At 38.1% G+C, this 21,622-nt stretch overlaps 1 protein-coding gene across 1 annotated transcript in view; it reads left to right on the top strand.

Annotated features, from left to right (window-relative positions):
* VCL (vinculin) overlaps nt 1-21,622 on the top strand; it is a 105,381-nt gene that overhangs the window by 70,193 nt on the left and 13,566 nt on the right. Inside the window, 15 exon segments of the mRNA XM_079135970.1 lie at nt 344-434; nt 1,275-1,404; nt 5,197-5,350; nt 6,394-6,569; nt 10,124-10,136; nt 10,138-10,203; nt 10,205-10,251; nt 10,253-10,314; nt 11,923-11,939; nt 11,941-11,988; nt 11,991-12,125; nt 13,823-13,951; nt 17,642-17,791; nt 19,915-20,023; nt 21,157-21,459. Coding sequence (XP_078992096.1) covers nt 344-434; nt 1,275-1,404; nt 5,197-5,350; nt 6,394-6,569; nt 10,124-10,136; nt 10,138-10,203; nt 10,205-10,251; nt 10,253-10,314; nt 11,923-11,939; nt 11,941-11,988; nt 11,991-12,125; nt 13,823-13,951; nt 17,642-17,791; nt 19,915-20,023; nt 21,157-21,459 — 1,630 coding nt within the window.

Here is a 21,622-nt window from a genome sequence, read left to right as displayed (position 1 = left end):
AGGGCTCTGGCAAGGCTGCAGTAGATGAATGTTGACTAGTAGAAAGGCTGATAATGAGGCATGTGACAACAGAGCTTTTTTCTGTTGACAACATTAAACATCTTTTGGCTTGAGCCATTTTACCAGTTTTAGCAATAAACACCAGGAAACTGAATAGAATTAACTGAAGGTTTGCATGCAAGATGCTGCATTTTGATAGCAATAAGAATTGTGTTGTGATGAAATTATTGAGACCATTGTAGGACTACCTTAGCTATTGTTAATGCTGTAACTACTCCTCTACTTTGTTTTATGGTAACTCAGGGTTTGCAAAGAAAATAATTGTGGTCTTTCTCTTCAAAAGGACACTGAAGCCATGAAGAGAGCATTAGCTTCCATAGACTCCAAACTGAACCAGGCCAAAGGTTGGCTCCGTGACCCCAGTGCCTCCCCAGGTAACCCTTTAGTTTTACTTTTCTGATACATAGAATAAAAAGCTAAAATTAAAGCAAATGAAAGAATGGAATAAATCCTCCATAATCTCGTAATCCTGACGTAACTACTGTAACACTTTGGAACATAACCTATCTTCTGAGAGTTTAAACTAGCGGAAGCATGACTGGACCTTAAAAGGATGAAGGGCATAATCCATATCACCTCTCATTATGGAGGAATAAACAAAGCTGAACTGGGCATTCTTTGCAAATTTATTGGTTCACCCATTCCCTGAATCAGAAAGGTAATTATTTTGAATAAAAGCTCTTCTCTGCTAATTCCCATTGGGTAAACTTCCATTTATGTCAATAGAGTACTTAATTAAGTAGATTAAATAGTAATATCAATAAAAATTGGAAAGTAAAATTGACTATACAAAGATAAGATCCAAGGAGGGTATTGAGTTTGGCTTTATGTACTTTCTAATTTAATATTTATTCAGTTTAGATTAACATTTGAATGAGTGAAAAACCTAATGGAGTTTGAAGGTGCTAAGTACTATTAAATTAGTACAGCCTATTTTCATCATCCATATTATTTCCACAAGCTGCTTAGTATCTCCAAGTGGATATGGTTCCAAGTATCTGTTTTAGCAGCATCTGTGGTTGAAACCTCAGCCTCCTTGTAAAAGGCATCGCTTGGCTGTTAGCTATCAGATGGATCATCTTCTGTTCCACTTGTCATTAAAATCATCTCTTCCTTCATGACTGAAATGACTTGTAAGTATCCTCTCTACAATGTTTAAGTGTCTACACTTCAGACACGGACTATCTCTTTATTTTAGGGATGCTGGTGAACAGGCATCAGGCAGATCTTAGATGAAGCTGGAAAAGTTGGTGAACTTTGTGCAGGGAAGGAACGCAGGGAGATCCTGGGAACCTGCAAAATGCTAGGGCAGATGACCGATCAAGTGGCTGACCTTCGGGCTAGGTAAAGTTTTTCTGCTCTTACCAGACCTGTAGTAAGTAACTCACACAGAAAGCAAGCCTGTGCCAGTTTTACTGAGTTATCTTTGGCTAATAGATGAAAAAGATATTTCATTATATGAATTCTTCTGAAATTGAGATGAGCTTTCTTTTTCTAAACTTTTAAAATATGCAAATGTTATACCTAATAAAGTTGGAACTTAGTCTGTAATAGAAATAGAAATCGGATTTTTAGTTTCTAGCCATAGGTTTTTGTAAATTAAGGGGCACTGTTGAAGGCTGGCTTGTTAGGTATATTTTATGAAAGATGGGCAGGAAGAAATATAAAGAGTGAAAACATTGAAATTATTTCACATCATTTTAGAAATCAAATAGATCATCCTTTAAGCTGGTAATTACTGGGCATTTCCCACCCCCCCCCCCGCCCCCCCACTGAGTGGGTACTGGGAATTGAGCCCAGAGTGCTTTACCACTGAGCTACATCTCCAGTTCTTTTTATTTTTTTATTCTGAGGACCAGGGTCTTGCTCAATTGCTAGCACCTTAGTTGTTGAGGCTGGTCAAACTTGCAATCCTCCTGCTAGAGCCTTCCAAATCACTAGGATTATTGGTCTGTGTCACCAAGCTTGGCTATTTCTGGTCTCTTTATGAGTTTGTATTCAACCCTATTTTTTTTTTTTTTTAATTCTTTAACTACATTTTACCTTCAGTAAGTCTTGACTTTTTAGAACTTGCCCCTGATGAACCAAATAAATGGATAGTTTTGTATTGAGACAAATCAGTATAATATAGATTTAATTGGAATTCTTCCATGGATGTTACTAAAGTTCTTCATTTTCATGGAATTTTATGCTGTGGACTTTTAGAAAAATAGAAGTGTTGCTGAGACACTAGTGTACATGAAGACTAATTTTGGTTTGAGAATATTGTGAAACTTCTTGAGATCATTCAGATACAAAGGGGGCTCCACTATACTTGGTGTCAAAGTAGTGTCCGTGAAAAATACAGGATCTTAAAGGTGTGGTTCTTAATCTTTTTTTTGGACCAAGATCACTTTTTTAAAAAAAATTATTTATTTTTTTATGTGGTGCTAAGGATCGAACCTAGTGCCTCACATGAAGCCAGGCAAGTGCTCTACCACTGAGCCAGAGCCCTAGGCCCCCAAGATCACTTTTTATAATCTGATGAAAGCATTTATCTCTACCTAAAAAGTTGCCAGTGAACATTTCCATTCAATGTTTCCTATGATTTCCAGGGATTTGTGGATTTACCATGGTCCTGGAAGCTCTGGGGCTTCAAAGTGTTTCCCTACCTTGAAGGGGAGAAGAAACAGCTTAAATAAGTGTGATCTTGAGTTGAGTGAGCTTTACTCCTGCTGAGAAGCAGTCTCCCTTGTCATGAGCATGGCACTAACTTTGCTGAAGGGACAAAAAGAAGTTTTGTTCCCATTCAAGAAATACCAATGCAATTTGACCAGATTCTTGGCTCTTCTAATTTCTCATTTCTGGCTCTTTTGTCTGCAGCCTTTTCACAGTGTGGTAGATGGTTTTCACTTGGAATTCTCAAATACACAGTTGTATGTGTTTAGAGAGATGAATATGAGCAAGAGAATGAGGTAATTGTATGGGATTGACTATTAGTCTGTAAAGAGAAAAGGCTAGAACAGTGATGAGTAGCTCTGGGCCTGTTTCACAGGGGAGCCTGCAGTATCCTTTCATGAGGAAAGATTGGAAACTATCTTCCTGTTGTTCTTTCTTAAACATACCCAACTATTCAACTATTTATCATTTTAATGACAGTGACTTTTTTTGTTTTGTTTTTTTCACTGATATTCTTCTAGTCATGAAGGGTTTCTGGATTGAAAGAATCAAGTTTTATCCTCATGGGACTTAATGAGTTTGTGTGTGTGTGTGTGTGTGTGTGTGTGTGTGTGTGTGTGTGTGTGTGCGTGCGCACGCGCTGGGGATTGAAATCAGGAACCAGGAGTGCTTTTCCATTGAACTATATTCTTAGGCTTTTAACTTTTAAATTTGAAATAGGATCTTGCTAAGTTGCTGAGGCTGGCCTCAAGTGTCTATCTTAAGAAACTTTATTTTGGCACTGGAGATTGATCTCAGGGGCATTTTACCACAGAGCCACATCCCCAGCCCTTTTCATTTTTTATTTGTGACAGGGTTTTGCTAAGTTGCTTAGAGCCTTATTACTAAATTGCAGGCTGGCCTCGAACTTGGAATCCTCCTGCCTCAGCCTCCTGAGTCATTGGAATTACAGCATGAGCCACCACGCTTGGCAAACTTTTTATTTGAATGTAGCCTATACTTATTTTTTACTTTTTTCATAGTTGGACTCACATGCCAAAGATTCCTCATCATGAATTAATAAATTTGAAGGGTAAAATAGCAAATTAAATCATAAATATTATGTTTCCTAAGTCTCCATTCTTCTGCCAGGTAAAGGAAGACTTCAAGTCCAAGAAAATGGTGTGTGTGTGTGTGTGTGTGTGTGTGTGTGTATACCTTTTCTATAACATGGCAATGAATTTATGAAGTTCATTGCCTCTAGTATTGGTATAGATGAAAAACATGTATTTTTTTTAAAGAGGGTAGATAATTGAATGATAGGTACATATTATTACTAAGGGAAGCAAAGATATTTTAGAGTTCATTCTAAGGTTAGAAGCTCAGATTAGGATGAACCAGGCCATTCTACTGAATGATAAAGTTGCCACTCCTATGATTGAGCTATCCAAACTGGGTTGATTGAAAAAATATGAGCTTATAAAATGATGGCAAATCTTCCTTTATGCCTTGAAAAGTCCGTTAAGGAAAACAAGTTTCAGGGCTGGGGATGTACCTCAGTGGTAGAAGAAAGAAAAAAAGATATGTGCAAAGGAAAGCAAGTTTCTACTAACATCATTTTTGTAGTAGTAGCATACCATTTCTGAGTGAGAAAATAGTGAAATTGGGAAAATGATGTACTTCTTGTCCTCATGTATTTCCCCCTTACCCGCTCAGTTCTAACTAGTTTTGCCCAAGAATGGAAGGCAGACGTTTCAGATTATCATTAGGTCATTAGGTTTGTTGTAATAGTGATGATAATTTGGTTAAAATAGTAGATCGTAATATTTATATTGCCTTCTGGCTAAAGTGTTTTCAAGTATATTTGCTGGATCCTGGATACTCTGTTAAATAAGCAGGACAAGAACTGTATTATTGCTTTCCTTCATTTTATGTTAGTTTTATAAGAAAAAATTGAAACCAAAGGAGGTTAAACATCATAAAGTCCCACAGGCACCAAAATTCAGGATTCGAACAGATCAAATTGGTGTCAGTGTGTTGCACTTTCAATTACTCTTGTGTGTATTGTCTTCTGAAATGTTTTCAATGTATTTTCACCCATAAATAAGACAATTCAATGGCTACCTATTTCTAAAGCACACATTACTATGGTAACAAAATCTTCCATAGCAATAAGAGCCCCAGCACATATTCCCACTGAAGTTTAGATTTGGTTATATAATCACTACCTAGAGGAGAATAATCATTATCAAAATTTGCTGGCCTGACTTCAAAGTGGTAATGCAGTTCCATAAAGCTCATGTGTATTTTTAAAAGCAAAAGAGAAAGATGGTTTGGGTAGCTTGCTTTGTTTAACTCAATTTTCTGGTGTTATCCTAGATTACTGGGGAAAATGAAAAAGACAAGTATCCTAACAAAAATGGCATGTACTGTGGTGTTAAGGGATATTTTATTATTAAATATTTGAGAAGGTACAATACAGTCTCTCTGTCTGAATAGAGGTCAAGGAGCTTCACCAGTGGCAATGCAGAAAGCCCAGCAGGTATCTCAAGGTCTGGATGTGCTCACTGCAAAGGTGGAAAATGCAGCTCGCAAGCTGGAAGCCATGACAAACTCAAAGCAGAGCATTGCGAAGAAGATTGATGCTGCTCAGGTAATACCATGATTGTCAGGAGGGGTGGAAGTAAAGAGAAAGGGAAATATTCCACAAATATCCTGCACCTCTTCCTTCCCACTTCTTACTTTCTTTTCTCTCCACCCCCTCATTATTTAGTGTCGGTAAATAATGGGTGCTTCTAAGGTGATGACTGATTGACTTGTGCCAGCAGTTACCAATGTTAACACATTCCCTACCATCACAGTCTAGAGTAATGCTCATCTATATTTTGAAATAAGGTCTTAATTTTGAATATTTTGACTAGTTAGAAGTAAGCACTTGGGGCTGGGGATATAGCTCATTTGGTAGAGTGCTTACCTCGCAAACACAAGACCATGGGTTCAAATCCCCAACACCACCACAAAAAAAAAAAAAAAAAAGAAAAAAAGGTAAGTACTCTGTTACCAAGAGAATCCTAGTTCCTGATATAGATTACAGTACATTGAAACTTTCCTGATCTCAGAATTCTCAACTGTCATAGAAGTGTTAAAGAGTTAAGGTTTTCTGATTCTACTCTTTTTGTAAATTGTCGATGGACCTTTATTTTTACTTTATTTATTTACATGCAGTGCTGAGAATCAAACCCAGTGCCTCATACATGCTAGGCAAGTGCTTTACCACTGAGCTATGACCCCAACCCCTAATTATACTTTTATGTAAAATGATTTTCAAGTATTTTCACAAACAAATGTTTGATAAACTTAAATGTTTCTGATTAAGGATGAGATAAAGCTTTATGAAGATATTTTATTCTAATGGATAGGAACAAAATTGTTTTTCAAAAGATGAGGGAGGGGCCGGGGATATAGCTCAGAGCACATGCTTAGCATGCACAAGGCCTTGGGTTTGATTCCCAGCACCAAAAAAAGAAAAAGATGAGGGATTGGTTCCATCTTAGAATGAAGCTAAGCACATCTCTAAAACAATAATAATTACACTCTAAAAAACAATTATTGGTGTGCCATGGGATGGCTTTGTTAAGGTTAATTAAATGTGGTTCATGAGTGGACTGCAGTAGTCTCCATTTCTCCTCTGTATAGAATTGGCTTGCAGATCCAAATGGAGGACCTGAAGGAGAAGAACAGATCCGAGGTGCTTTGGCTGAAGCTCGGAAAATAGCAGAATTGTGTGATGATCCTAAAGAGAGAGATGACATTCTGCGTTCTCTTGGAGAAATATCTGCTCTGACTTCTAAATTAGCAGATTTACGAAGACAGTATGTATTCAGTTCTTTTAATTGTCCTTTAATATTTCTTTTTCTTTCTCTCTCCTTTTTCCCTATGAGCATATGAACCATAGGTTAGATGCATGTATGATACTCCTCCACTCTATTATTCTTTATGACATAGGTAGATCAGATATTACCTATATTGTGCCTGTGACATAAATGAGGCTTATTAATTTATTGCTGATCACATAGTTTTAAAGTAATACATTTAGTGTGCTAAGAACTCCTTTTTATAGTTATGTTTTTCTCATTTCTAAGCTAGGACTTTCCTGCTACATCATGTTTGTGACATACAGGTTTCCCAGATATGTGAGGAAAATAATTTTTGTAGCTAGCTATGAAAAAACCCCCTGTGTTTATGTGTGTATGTGGAGAGAAGGGAAGAGTCATAAGAAAGTATTTTCTTCCTTTCCCCATGGTGTTATTTCTTAGGTAGCAATTAGTAAGATTCTTAAATTACATTTTCTGGGTGGTTGTTTCTTTAAACAACATTCTTATCATGGATTCCTCTCTTAAAGGCTTTCATGGTACTTACTTTGATTATATGGAAAAGAGGTGTATGCTTTGTTCTGATAAATAAGTTCCTGTCTGCAACACATGCTAATGAAGGGTATAATGCCAAAAGTGAAAGTCACTCTCTATTCTACCCATGTCCTCTATCCCTGTTCTCTGGGGACAACCAGTTTCAAGCATCTTGAGATATTTTGCTTTTCATTTAACCTGCATGTTTTGTTTTCTGTTCTTCCATGAGACAATGCCGAATTTTTTCCCCCCAGTGAGAGATACTTTAGAGTTCTTTGAAGTTTTATGTTGACTGAGAGGACAGTGATGGCTAAGAAAACAAACTCCTGTCTAGTGCTGTAAAATAAGTTTGTAGACAAACTTTATGCAGGAGGTTGTGGTGACAGAGACTAACTTAAGTTAACATCTCAAATTTGATTATATATCAGAGTCAGTCATTTGGACATCACTGTCCTATGCACAAAATCTTGACTTATTTGTGTGAGGAAAAAGGGAAATTTACCAATTTTAAAATATAATGTCAACAAAGGTCTTTTGTTCAATACAATATTAATTCATTAATACATTCTCTTACTTTTTTTTTGGTATTGAAGATTGAACCCAGGGGTGCTCTACCACTGAGCTACATAATTTTTTGCCAGTAACTGAGGAATATCAGGGATCGAACTCAGGGGCACCTGACCACTAAGCCACATCCCCAGCCCTATTTTATATTTATTTAGAGATAGGGTCCTCACTGAGTTGCTTAGTGCCTTGCTTTTACTGAGGCTGCCCCTTTGAACTTGTGATCCTCTTGCCTCAGCCTCTGGAGCCGCTGGGATTAGAAGCATGCGCCACTGCCCCAGCCTGAGTTGCATCTTTAGTCCTTTTATTTTAAGTTGAGATAAGATCTTGCTAGGGTTGTTAAGAGTCTCACTCAATTCCTAAGGATGGCCTCAATCTTGCTGTCTTCCTGCCTCAGCAACACCCCCAACCTGAGTCACTTGGATTATAGGTATATATAACAGTGCCCACTGTTTACATTCTTATTAGATTTTAAAAAATACTCAAAGGGAGAAACTGAGTTTTTGGGATCTAATACAAGTCTATATACATGGTAGGCACTCAGTTAATGTTTCTTAGTGATGAAGAGATAATTAATGGTAGTAGTGGTGTCACTACTATGTGTGGTCACTTGTGCCTTTATAATACTTATTATTATAGCATACATATACATAACTTCCTGCCATAGGAGTAGCCATGACCAAAACCTGGCAAATACCTTCTTTTTCTAGTTTTATCATGGGGAAGGCTATAACAACTTGAAATTATAAAGGACCTCTTAAAAAGTATCTCAAATTAGTCCATTTTGGCAGATATTTTTACAGATGAGATTAGTCTGAAGGTTACTTTCCCATGCCTGAGTAGTCTTGAGATATAAGAATTTTGTTTTTTTGGGTGCTGGGAATTGAATGCAGGACCTCATACATGCTAGGCAAGCACTCTACTACTGAGCTACATCCTTAGCTTGATACATAAAATTAATCAGATTCTTTGTATTTGCTAAATGGTTAGAATCTGAAGTCTTTAGAATAGGTTTGGGGAGGCAGTTATTGCCCTTTGTGACATAATTTTTTGGTTGTCTTTTTATTTTTGTGTAGACACTCTGTTAAGGTTCCTTGGTTGCAAGGAACTAGCTCAAGTAAAAAAGTAGACAATTATTGAAAATATATAGAAGCTTCTAACAGAATCCAACAGCTTGAACTGTGGCTACACCTTGGGATAACTAAAAGCCCCTCCCTCTACCTCTTGTAACTCTATGGTGTCTTTATATATGCTGAACTCTGGGTGCTGGACAGTATTAATAATTTGGAGGTTCTTCTTCTGGCTTTGGCCTACCATGGCCTAGGTCTTACAATGAATTTTTAGCTCCAGATCCCACCACAGGTTGACCATGTGGTGTTTTTGCAGCATGGATCAAGGATTATCTAAGGTTTGTTAAAAAAATATGGATCCCTGGACTCCATTATCAGACATATTTAATCAGAATCTCTGTTGATTGGTGGTCATTATCTGTATTTGAAATAAGATCCCAGGTGATTTTTACTCACACTATACTTTGAGAACACCACAATTCAATTGAGTGCCTTTATTGACAATGGCTGCATTGTCTTTGAGTTAGGTTAACCACTCAGTTCAATCAGTTATGGGCAAGGATTGGGGGATTACAGAATAACAACATAAGGCAATACAGATAATAGTTTAAGAGTGAGCACTCCAAAGTCAGTGTCACATTTGAATCCTGGGACTCCATCAGAGTAAGTAATGGGACTTTGGATGTGTTTTCTAACTTTGTGTCTTTTTTTTTTTTTTTTAAATTATAGTATTTTCATTTACCTTATAGTGTTGTGAGGATAAGATAATAAAAGAAATGTGATTGCAACAGTAACCTGACAAGATTAGGACTCAAAATATAGTACTAGTTCTACTATAACTACTTTAACTACTATTATTATTGGTCCTACAACGACATCAGCAAATACAGCTGTCTAGGCGCTGCTAGTTGTAGGAGGAACTAGTGTTTTCAGGGGTGGCAGACTGAGTGTGAAGGTAACCTACTAATTTTTGATTGAGTTTAGCTAACCAATAATTGACCTTGATTGGGCTAGATTGACTCAAACTCATATTTAATGTCTTAACTAGAACAAAAAGTCTGAATTTAAATCAATAATTTCTTATTTCTTTTAAAAATAATTTCTTATTTAAGTACCAAATAGGGCTAGCATTATGGCTCAGTGGCAGAGCACTTGCCTAGCAAGTGTAAAGCACTGTGTCTAATTCTCAGCACCACATAAAAATAAATAAATAAATAAGGGTCCATTGACAACTAAAAAATTTAAAAGACCCAAATAAACCACTCTTTTCCACTGAAGTTAATAATAATCATTAGCAATTTGTCATCTCATTACCATTTTCATTAGCAAGTCATCTCAACATAAACAGTCTGTGTGTAAACAGGATGACTGTTCTTTTCTCTGTAGGGGGAAAGGAGATTTCCCCAGAGGCTCGTGCATTGGCCAAACAGGTGGCCACGGCCCTACAGAACCTGCAGACCAAAACCCAACAGGGCTGTGGCAAACAGCAGACCTGCCAAAGCAGCTGTCCACTTGAGGGCAAATTGAACAAGCACAGCGATGGATTGATAATCCTACAGTGGATGACCGGGGAGTCGGTAAGGGACCTTAGCACAAATACAGCAAGGTTGTTGATAGGGGTCTTATTTGTAACGTTATAATAAAGTGCTAAAAGGTTTCTTTAGTCATTTGTAAAGTTTAGGCACTTTTCAGTGTGATTCCATTTCCAATTACAGTCAATATAATCCCTATGACTTTTAAGAAGTATTAGAGAATGAATGATTTTGATATATGCAAATAGAAGAATACTCATGTCAACAAGGAACGGTGGTGCCCCGCCTGTAATTCCAGCAACTTGGGAGGATGAATAGGAGGATCACAATTTAAGCCTCAGCAACTTAGTGAGACCCTGTCTCAAATAAAAACAAACGAAAAAGGCTGGAGATAGAGCTCAGTGGTAGAGTGTTACATAGAACAACATATAAAGGGCCCCTCAATCCCTAGTATAACCCTCCTTCTCCCCCCCAAAAATACACACACGGTGGACACGCAATCCATGTCAAAATTGAAAATTTCAGTTAATATCAGTCCTATGTACATTCCATTCTATAGTATTTCTGTGTTCATAGTCCATTGCCAAATACCCAGTTAACATAATTTTTGAAAATAGTGAAGGAACTTAACTACCACAGTATTTCAGGTGTGATGGCTCTTTTATCACGCAGGCAACCTGAAGAATTTATAACCTAAAATTTTGACTTTGGGGATATTTTAAGAATGGTTCTGTAAGAATTTGCTTTATGATAGCAGTCTGTTCAAGTGAAAGATCTGTTTACTCCATTTGCTGTATTTGTTGGATAAACAGATTTTTAAATTGGTGATGATGTCTAGCGTCAATAAGGGGGTTAGGGAATTGGACAGGTGCATATCTTAGTGGTATAGGAATTAGTACAGACTAATACCAGAGTTTGGTATTATGTGAAAAACTTCATATTTATTGACACAGCAATTCAATTTTTTTCTAAGAAGTAATTTTTTTCTAAGGAGTTAATACAAGAATATATGTTAATAGTTTAAATGCTTAAATAACAAGTATGTGGTAAAATAGTTAATGTCAATATTATAAAATCCTGCATAGATTTTTAGATTATGTTTGTTGTTGTTTGCAGTGCGAGGACTCAGACCCAGAGCCTTACATGTGGTAGGCAAGGGCTCTATTTGAACCACATCTGCTACTACTAGAGCATGTTTTTAAAAGATAATTTAGTTAAGTGGGAAAACTCTTGTGTTAAAGAAAAGAATCAGGGAATAAAAATTGGGCTGGGGTGTGGCTCAGTGGTATGATCTTGCCTAGCATGCACAAGGTCCTAAGTTGTATCTTGAGGACCACAAAAAGAAAAAAAAAAAAAAAAGAAAGAAAGAAAAGTTAATGTGTAGGGACTGGTGATGTGGCTTAGTATACAGCATGTACTTGGCATGCATGAGAGTCTGGGTTCAATCCCCTGCAAAACCTCCCACCACCACCACCACCAAAAAGTATAATTTATCTATTCTTATGTTTTCTGTATTTCTGAAATGTTTTCTTTTGTCTGGAAATGATCTCCCTACAGAATATTATTTAAATAACAAAACTACTTTACTAGAATGCCACTGTGGTTTGCCTTTTTTGGGTCTTTGTGAGTTTTAGTGTTTTCTTCTTGGTCCAGGTCAGGCTGCCATCCGGGGGGCTTGTGGCTGAAGGACATCGTCTGGCTAATGTCATGATGGGGCCTATTATCGTCAAGATCTTCTTGCCAAGTGTGACCGTGTGGACCAGCTGACGGCTCAGCTGGCTGACCTGGCTGCCAGAGGGGAAGGGGAAAGTCCTCAGGCTAGAGCACTTGCATCGCAGCTCCAAGACTCCTTAAAGGTAGATGGAGTTCAGGAGCACATGTCCTTACACATTTTAGACATATACATATTACTGAAAAATGATGCATGGGAGAATATTTAAGAACATATAATTTCTTGAGTTTAGGGAAAACAACAAGAGTATGACCAAGTATATAAGGAAATCTAGAGCTAATTATTAGGAAAAGGCTCACTAGTATGTGGTAAATGACTGAAGTTGTTTTTCAAATTTCACTCAATGAAGAACTCTTTTGTGATTTTTGCACTGTTCACATCACTTGTGCTTTTATTTATTTAATATTTTCTTAAAATGAATTTCTTTTTAAAACTTAAATTTAAAGAAAACCTTGTAATTATTCTGAAATCTTAGGTTTCATGAACTGGTTGTATTTTTTTTTCTACTGTTTTAAAAAGAAATATATACTTATTAAAATAACTTCTCTATATAACACCTCAAAATCATCTCTGGTATCATCAGTCATTATATGCCAGCTACCTTGAACAATGAGATGATGGAGATTTCTTTGTATAAATTCAGAAAACTTAATTTGGACTACATAACTGTGAAAAAGAATGTGTAACTTCTAGGAATACTCTTTTTTAGACTCATGTTAAGACATCTATACCTACATACTGGTTATTGATATTTCTTTTTTTAATTTTAATTTAATTTTTTTAAAATATATTTTTAATATCTTCATTTATTCATTTATTTTTTATGTGGTGCTGAGGGTTTGAACTCAGTGCCCTCACATGTGCAAGGCAAGCACTCTACCACTTAGCTACAGACCCAGCCCCGGTTATTGAGATTTCTTAATTTCCCATTCTTGATTTAGTACTTCCTAAGATAATAAATTGCTTAGAAATTTGACACTGCAGCCACCAGGTAGTCACTATGGTCATCCTCAGGCCCCTCCAGCAGTGGAAATAGTGAGGAGTTCTGTCTTTCAGGACCTTTTTTGGGCTCATCCCCATGATTTTCAGTGTCATTTCATAGATACCAACAAGAAAAGAAGTAAAAGTGCTGGGTGCAGTGGCACATGCCTGAAATTCCAGCTATAGGTGACTGAGGCAGAGAATTGCAAGTTTGAGACCAGCCTCAGCAATTTAGTGAGACCCTGTCTCAAATTTAAAAGAACTGAGGATGTAGCTCAGTGGGAGCCCCACTTAAGTTCAATCCTCTGTAAATTACTGCCCCTCCACACCGAAGTAAAATTCCTTGATTGGTAGAACAGTCTCTAGAGACATGGTGGTCATGTCTTATCTCTTCCACTAAGCATTAACCTCCTAGCTGGGCTCAGAGGTGCATGCCTGTAATCCCAGCGACTTGGGAGGCTGAGGTAGGAGGTTGACAAGTTTAAACCCAGCCTCAGTAACTTATTGAGACCCTAAGCAACTCGGGGAGACCCTGACTCTAAATAAATTATAAAATAGGGCTGGGGATGTGCCTCAGTGGTTGAGTGCCCCTAGTTCAATTCCCAGTATACCCACTCCCCCAAAAAACAAACATTCATTCAGTCTCCTAGAGGACAGGATTCATAATTTAGACCTGTGCTAACTCAGTGTTTTTGTATGGAGCTATTAATAAATATTTATTGAATTAAACTAAATGAATGAATATTTTAATGAAATAAGGACATTAGAATATATGCTTTGGGGATGTTGTTGGAAATTTTTTATCTTTAAATGATAAAAAATAAAAATTTTTATTTTAAGGATCTGAAAGCCAGGATGCAGGAGGCTATGACTCAGGAGGTGTCAGATGTTTTCAGTGATACCACAACTCCCATCAAGCTATTGGCAGTGGCAGCCACTGCCCCTCCTGATGCACCCAATAGGGAAGAGGTAGGTATCTGAGATCTTCCATTTCTTCTGTTGGCCAGCCTATATGTACATCTTTGTAAAGGTAAACTGTTGTTACAGTGTACATGAGCAGCAGTGGTTGGGAAGTTGTAGGTGGAAGAGTAGAAGGGGGATCTTTTAATCCACCCAGTATATTAGTTATGAAGGTTTTTAGTTGCAAGCAGTAGAAGACCTGACCATCAGAGAGTTTTGTTTCATCACAAGAAACATGGAAACAGGTAGCTCTGATCTTGAGTCAGAAGCTAAAAAACATGAAAACTGGCATCTCTATGATTTTCTTGGTCTTTTCCTTACGGCATGGGATGACTTTTGCTGCCCAGGTGTCATCATGTTCAAGGCAGGAAGGTATAAGGAATGGGGTACTTCAGTCTGAACTGTCTATTTTATTAGGACATTTTGTTCTCAACACAGAAATCAGGAAAGGCATTTGAAATCATTTGATGTCATTCATCTCCTCAAAACCTTCCAGTAATTCCTCCCTGTCTCTTAGTGAAGTCAGAGCCCTTACACTGAACAGTAAGGCCAGTGATGTGCTGATAAACCAACTCTCCAGTAAAACAAAAACCAAATAATTTGACTTGTAATGTTTATTGAATCATGATGTAAAACACTCCAGCATGACTGTTTTAATGTGAAATCATTGAAAGAAAAGTTTGGGAAGAGACAGGTATGTTTTATATATTTGGTAAACATGGCTTCAGCACATACTGAATCTGGTTCCTTGTCTACTTCTCTGACCTCACGTTGGTATTATTCTTCCCCTATGTATTCCTCTCTATCATCCTGGACCTTCTTGTGCATATGTCCTAATCTTGAGGCCTTTTGCATGTGTTTTTTCCCATAGATTATATTATTTACTCACTTTTTTTCAGTTTTCTACTGAAATGTCACTTTTGAATTACTACCTAAAATAGCAACCCCCAATCCCAGGGATTTCTTAGTCTTCATATCTTACTTTTCTCTAAATATTTATCAACATTTGATATATTTACATGGTGTTTTTATCGTCTGTCTGAAATTAGCAGGAAAGCTCCATGGGGCGGGACTTCATTTTGTCATTGCTTTATGCCGAGTTCCTAGAATAATGCCTGGCACACAGTTAGTGCTGAATGAATGAAAGTAAAGGCTACAGAAATCCTCCAGGAGACCTTTGCTTATGTCTTCTTCTTTAGAACTCTGTTGCATTTTTACCTCAGCTGCAAAAGAATTTGGAAAAGCAAGTATTTGTTTTTTCGGCCTTTATAGTACTGGCAGCAAAGAAGGAATTTGGGGGTCAGGCAAAATATCCAAAGGTGAAGTTTGTGGATAAAGGTTTGTGTTATTCTTATTTGATATTGACCCCTATTTTCTTACCCTGGCCTCAGTCACTGGGCAGTTCAATTCATGGTCTCCTCAGGCTAGAAAGGTTTGCTACTCTTTCATTCTAGTCTTCTTTGATTTTTGGTTTAGTAGATCCAACTGTTTGCTTGTCCTTTCCACTTAGAGGTTCATTAGTTCCTCAGCATATGTTGACTGCTGTTATCCTTGGGAATTTGCATGTCATCGTTGACTTTTCCCTTCTCCCCATCCTCTCACACCAATACATAACTCAGGCATTTTAAATCGATCTTACAAATATTTCTTGAATCCTTTCAGTTTCCATTGATGTTGTCACAGCTCTAATTCTGATCCTTACTGCCTGCATGACTCTGATTGATCTTCTTTGAATTTATCACTAGACCACCAGTTAAAAACAAAACCAAAAACAAATCTGACCCTGCTTTCTCCTGGGTAAATTCATGAGTGGAACTTCCTTCAGTACAGGATAAAACCAGAGCTCTGGGATCTGGTTTTCAGTATGCTTTCTATGTCAATTTCCTACAAACCCCTGCTTCTCAGTTCATGCCCCAGCAATACCTAGTTGCTTGTAGTTTCTTTGTTCTTTCTGTCTATATCTTCCCCTTCTTTTTTTCTACCTTATTTCTCTTTATTATTCTTCACTTCCTAGATAGCTAATTACCTTTCCTTTTGCCCCCATAATATCAGTGGTTAGCTCTATTTTTGCACATACACCACCATATTGTAAGAATCCATTGCCTCTTTTTCCCCCATGAGGCTGTGATCTCCTTAAGGTGCAGATATTATTTTATTTATTTTGCATCTACCACAAAGTTTGACACATAGTAGGTGGTCAGTAAACTTTGGTTGAGTGCCAAGAAAAGCATACTAAGCAGTCAGTTAAATCAGAGGGAGCGTCATACATGGTTTGGGAGGAGCTCTCAACCAAGTTAAGCAGAAGACCAGAGTGGGGGAGATCAGCAGAGATAAACAAGGGTTGAGCTGGTGGTAGTGGCTTATGCCTATATTCCCAGCTGTAGTTCAGTGGTAGAACACTTGCTTAGCTTAGGACGTGCAGGGTTTTGAGTTCAATACCCAGTACCACCAGCACCAAAACTTTTTAAAAAAGAAAGAAAAAGAAACAAGGACTGAGACCAGGAAAAGGGGAGTAGGAGATCAGGGATTTCAGGCAAACGTTCTGAGAATGAAATGGCAGGAATTCAGAAAGCTAAATCTAAACAAGAGATCAGGATAGGAAAGAGACTTAAGAGGTCAAATACAGGCAGGATGTGGTGGTACAGACCTGTAATCCCCGCAACACAGGAGGCTGAGATGGAAGGGTTCCAAGTTCAAAGCCAGCCTGGCCAATTTAGCAAGACCTTGTCTCAAAAAACCAAAACCAAAACCAAAAAATCAAACCAACCCAGAACACTGGCAGTGAGATTGGAGTTTGCTGTTGAGCCAAGAAACCTACAGAGATGATCTGCCTTGAGTCTGAACTGGGTGGGCAGACCCTCAGGAGGAGGTAAATGAAGAGGATGTATTCTATAGGGAATTCCCGATATCCTCTGTGTGTAATGTAAACCTGAACCCAGGGCTGTTTAGTATAGCCTTGGTTTTTCAAGTATCAGTTCTAAAAATGTTATTGAAACAAATGGTGGAAGAACTTTTGTCATTTCAAGTAAGTAAAATAGTCTGTTTGTGGTGTATGACATTGCATGGTATTCATATTGATGGAAAAGTTAACTTTATATAATTTGAGAACTGAATAACAATTAAATAGATGATTTTGCATTTGGGATTAATAAAAGTCAACCATCCTTGCCCTGTGTCAGGCCCAGAGTATGAGCACCAGGTATCATTTTTCCTGTGAAGGTCAAGGGAAGAGTTTTTACAACATTAATGGTAATGGGATATATGAGGATTACTGTTCTGGAAGGTTAGAACTCAGTTTAGGACTTTCAGTGGATACTGTGGGCTAGCGATGCTCTTGGCTATGTATGGTACCTATAGTAGCTGAGTGGTTTTGTACATCTTCTTCAGATTAGAGGATAAATCTTTCCAAAACTGGGGTTATTTAGTCTTCATCTTCAGGGATGCGTGTGTGTGTGTGTGTGTGTGTGTGTGTGTGTGTGTGTGTGTAGTGTGTATATATTATGCTTACAGCTAAGGCTAAACCTCTGAGGAGGTACACTGTGGCTAAGATTTTGCATTTGACTATAGTTTTAGCAATAGTTTGATGTCATATCTTAACATCTTCATTAGGCAAGTTGCTGCATTTGCTTAAGAAGGAGTTTTTCTTAGGTAGCCTGAGCCATTTATAAATCTTCTTAATGTCTTTGTATTTTCCTCAAGGTGTTTGATGAGAGGGCAGCAAACTTTGAAAACCATTCGGGAAGGCTTGGAGCTACAGCTGAGAAGGCGGCTGCTGTTGGTACTGCTAATAAATCAACAGTGGAAGGCATTCAGGCATCAGTGAAGACTGCCCGAGAACTCACACCCCAGGTTGAGTTTTGCTTGCTTTTTATTTCAACACTCATCATACAGTACTCAGTAAAGGACGTTAATTACAGAACACTTTCTATACATTTGTGATCACCAACTGTATGATCACATTAAAAAACATTCATATGTGATTTCTAGAATTAGTACTTTGTGGGACTTTTAATTTTATACATTTGTATATTGCTTGAATTTTTAAATAATGGCCATATATTAGTTTTGAAAGTAGAAATAAAGCTGGGCGTGGTGGTACACACCTGTAATTCCAGCAACTGGGGAGGCCAAGGCAGGAAGATTGCAAGTTTGTGAGACCCTGTCTGAAAATAAAGAGTACAAAGGGTTGGGGATGTAGCTCAGTGATAAACCCCCTGGATTAAGCCCCAGTAGCCATCCCTGCCAAAAAAAAAAAAAAAAAAAAAGAAGTAGTAAAAACTAACAGAGCAGCCTTCCTTACCAACACACATATATAGATAGGAAAATATTTTGTTAGATGATTTTGAGAGTTTAGTTTGTTTACATTTTAGAGTTTACATCTTTCCCTAGCATCTTTTTGAGGGAATTAAACAACAACAGCCCAGCTGTTTGCATAGTGTGTTTTCTTTTTTTTCTACTTAATTATATAACCAAGGTGTACAATGAATTATATAGTCAAAGTATAGCTAGTGTATTTGGGAGCAAAGGAGAAAAAAGAAAACAAACTGAATAGGAATTAAAGTTCTAACGGGTAATAGATTTCCTTTAAAAATCAGTTCAACATGATTTAGTGTGATGTTTGTGCTACTTCTGTTCACATTATAGAAAAATGTTTTTTCATTCATTTATTTAGCAGATATTTATTAAGGGCTTGTAATACATAGGGAACCATATTAGGGCTTTATAAATCTATAATACTGACTTTCATGGGAACTTGTGGGGAGAAAGAGGGAAAATAAGCATGTCTTACTAATTATTCAACTTTTGCCTATGTTGCATGTTAGCAAATTAAATCCGTATATTCTCCCTCTCTCTATTTTTGTGGTGCTGGAGATCAAACCCAGGGCATTATGTGCTAGGCAAGTACTCTACCAGTAAACTATACCCTCATCACAAATTAGACCTTCCTGAAAGGTTATATTCATCCAATTAAAAAAATCATAAAATACAAAATGTGTAACTTTCTTGAAAAACTCTATAAAAATGAAACATAAAACATAAACTTTTAGCTGGGTATGGTGGCACATGCCTGTAATTCCCCAGCTTGGGAGGCTGAGTCAAGAGGATTGCAAGTTCAAAGCCAGCCTCAGCAAAAATGAGGCGCTAAGCAACTCAGTGAGACCCTGTCTCTATACAAAATATAAAATAGGACTGGGGATGTGGCTCAGTGGTTTGAGTGCCCCTGAGTTCAATCCTCAGTACCAACTGCCCCCCGCCAAACAAAACAAAACAAAACAAAAAACATAAACTTTGAGTATAAAACAGATTTCTAAAAAAGAGAAACGGAAAAGTAAGCTTAAGTTACTACCTTTGGAAAAAATGAGAACTGACCTTGAATCCTCTATGACCTTGAGGTTTGGTTTTCTCACCTGGGGAAAATGAAGCTAACAAACCTAATGGACTGCTTTTAGCATTAAAAATATGCATATGTAGACTGTATTTTACTAGATACTTAGTAAACATTATTTCCTTCTTCCCCAAATACTGTCACTGACTAGTCAGGACCTCTTGAGCAACCCATTTAAATTTTCTGAGTCTTGGTTTTTGCATCTGCAAAGTGAGGGATTACATAGGTTGTCAGGATTAAGTAAGAAATGGTTGTGAAAGCACTTTGTAATTTTCTTACCTCCTTAAAATCAGGCCTCAGGAGCGGTGGCAGTGGCTCTGTGGTAGAGTGCTTGGCTGGCACGCATAAGGTCCTGGGTTTCATCTTATATATACATATCTGGCCACTGACTGTAAAACCTTTGTGCACAGAGTCCACTCTGGGGAGCTGTCTATGAGACCAAACCTAATATGTTCAGCCTAAAAAAACCTGTCAGTTTTTGGCTTTATGGTGCCATCTCTTGGTGAAGAGGAGAAGCTCTCATTGCAGATTTGTAATTTGAGTATGAGGGTACTGTGGTGTTGAAAGGTTGTTTTGTCGTTGTCAGGTCATCTCGGCTGCACGCATCTTACTTAGGAACCCTGGAAATCAGGCCGCTTATGAACATTTTGAAACCATGAAGAACCAGTGGATTGATAATGTTGAAAAAATGACAGGTAGAGTTGTGTGTAAAGTTCTTGTCTGACCCATGAGGAATGAGTTCTGAGAAACCCAAGCAGGACTGGTTTTGTTACTCCGTTGTAATTGGATAAAGGGACAGTCATGTGCTCAACAGTGTTCTTGGCCCTGATTAAGGCTGCTGAGCAGTGGTGGTTTCTCATTCAAGCCTTGCGACTTTGTCTGAAGAGACTCTTTGAGTCTCTTTTATTTCAGTGCCACCCTCCCAGTGTGATGTTTATTGTTACAGCTCCTATCTTCTCTTTGAATAGCGCCTTTGCCCGGTCTGAGGCAGAGTTCAGTTTCAGAGGCTGGGAGGCGGTGTTTGTGGATACAGTGAGTGTCCCTGTCATTTTCAGCAGGTTCACATTTCAGGGAACCACAATAGCTACCATTTAATAGAATTTGTCTCAGAGTTTCCTCCAACTTATCAAGTACGTAGTTTAAAAAAAGAAAAAGAAAAAAAAAAAAGAAACCAACCACCAACAAACCTGCGTCTGTACGACTGAAGTGGCAAGTGGCACTTCTGAATTTTCTTCATTCTCCATTCTCTGTGGAGGGAGAGATAGGAGAGAAGGGAAGAAATGGAGAGTGTAGGCTCTTCGTTGTCCCTGCAGAACCCGCTGACAGGGGTCTATAGAAGCCAGAGATGAAAGTGGAGCTCCCACAGTGTCTGAAGAGAGGTAACAGAAATAAGAAACAGGCTTTTAGGGTTATTGGAATCCTCCGCATGGCTCATCTTGGGCACTGCATGCTGCCAGCAACCAACAGATGGCTGGGGAGTGAGATGTGAAGAGAGAAAATGTTATTAGCAGATAATGTGGTGATGTGGTGAAGGTTTCAGACACATCTTGGTTTCCTCCTGATGTCTTTGCATTTCTGGTTGTCTGGGGTGGATACAAGGCACGGTTGGTATAAATGTTGCAAATCCACATAGCCTACCTGACTGTGTCCTCACTTTTTTCTACAGTGTATTTACTTGGAAGCTTTTGATTGTGTAGGAATAACTTTGAGCTGAAAGAGAGAATTCTGAGTGTTGTAATTTGTCCTGAGAAACAAATAGAAATGAGTGTTTTGGAGTCTCTTATTCTTCTAAAACAGAAACTAAATTCCATTTCTGTTCTCCTGACAGGGCTGGTGGACGAAGCCATTGATACCAAATCTCTGTTGGATGCTTCTGAAGAAGCAATTAAAAAAGATCTGGACAAGTGTAAGGTAGCCATGGCCAACATTCAACCTCAGATGCTGGTTGCTGGGGCAACAAGCATTGCGCGTCGGGCCAACCGAATCCTGCTGGTGGCGAAGAGGGAGGTGGAGAACTCTGAGGATCCCAAGTTCCGTGAGGCTGTGAAAGCTGCCTCTGATGAACTGAGCAAAACAATCTCCCCTATGGTGATGGATGCAAAGGCTGTGGCCGGAAACATTTCTGATCCTGGTAAGCAACAAAGCATGGTGGTGAGATAAGATGCACCTCACAACCACCACATACAAAGTCCACACACACTTGGTTTGAGAATACTAGGTTAATCATTTTCTGTCCACACCTCTACGGTATTGGCAGGTATGTAGATATCTTGGTTCAACTTCACTGTACTTTC

Source organism: Sciurus vulgaris (assembly GCF_902686455.1).
Source record: "Sciurus vulgaris genome assembly, chromosome: 4".
NCBI lineage: Eukaryota > Metazoa > Chordata > Mammalia > Rodentia > Sciuridae > Sciurus > Sciurus vulgaris.
The sequence above is the reverse complement of the archived record's forward strand: the minus strand, read 5'-3'. Positions and strand labels throughout refer to the sequence as shown.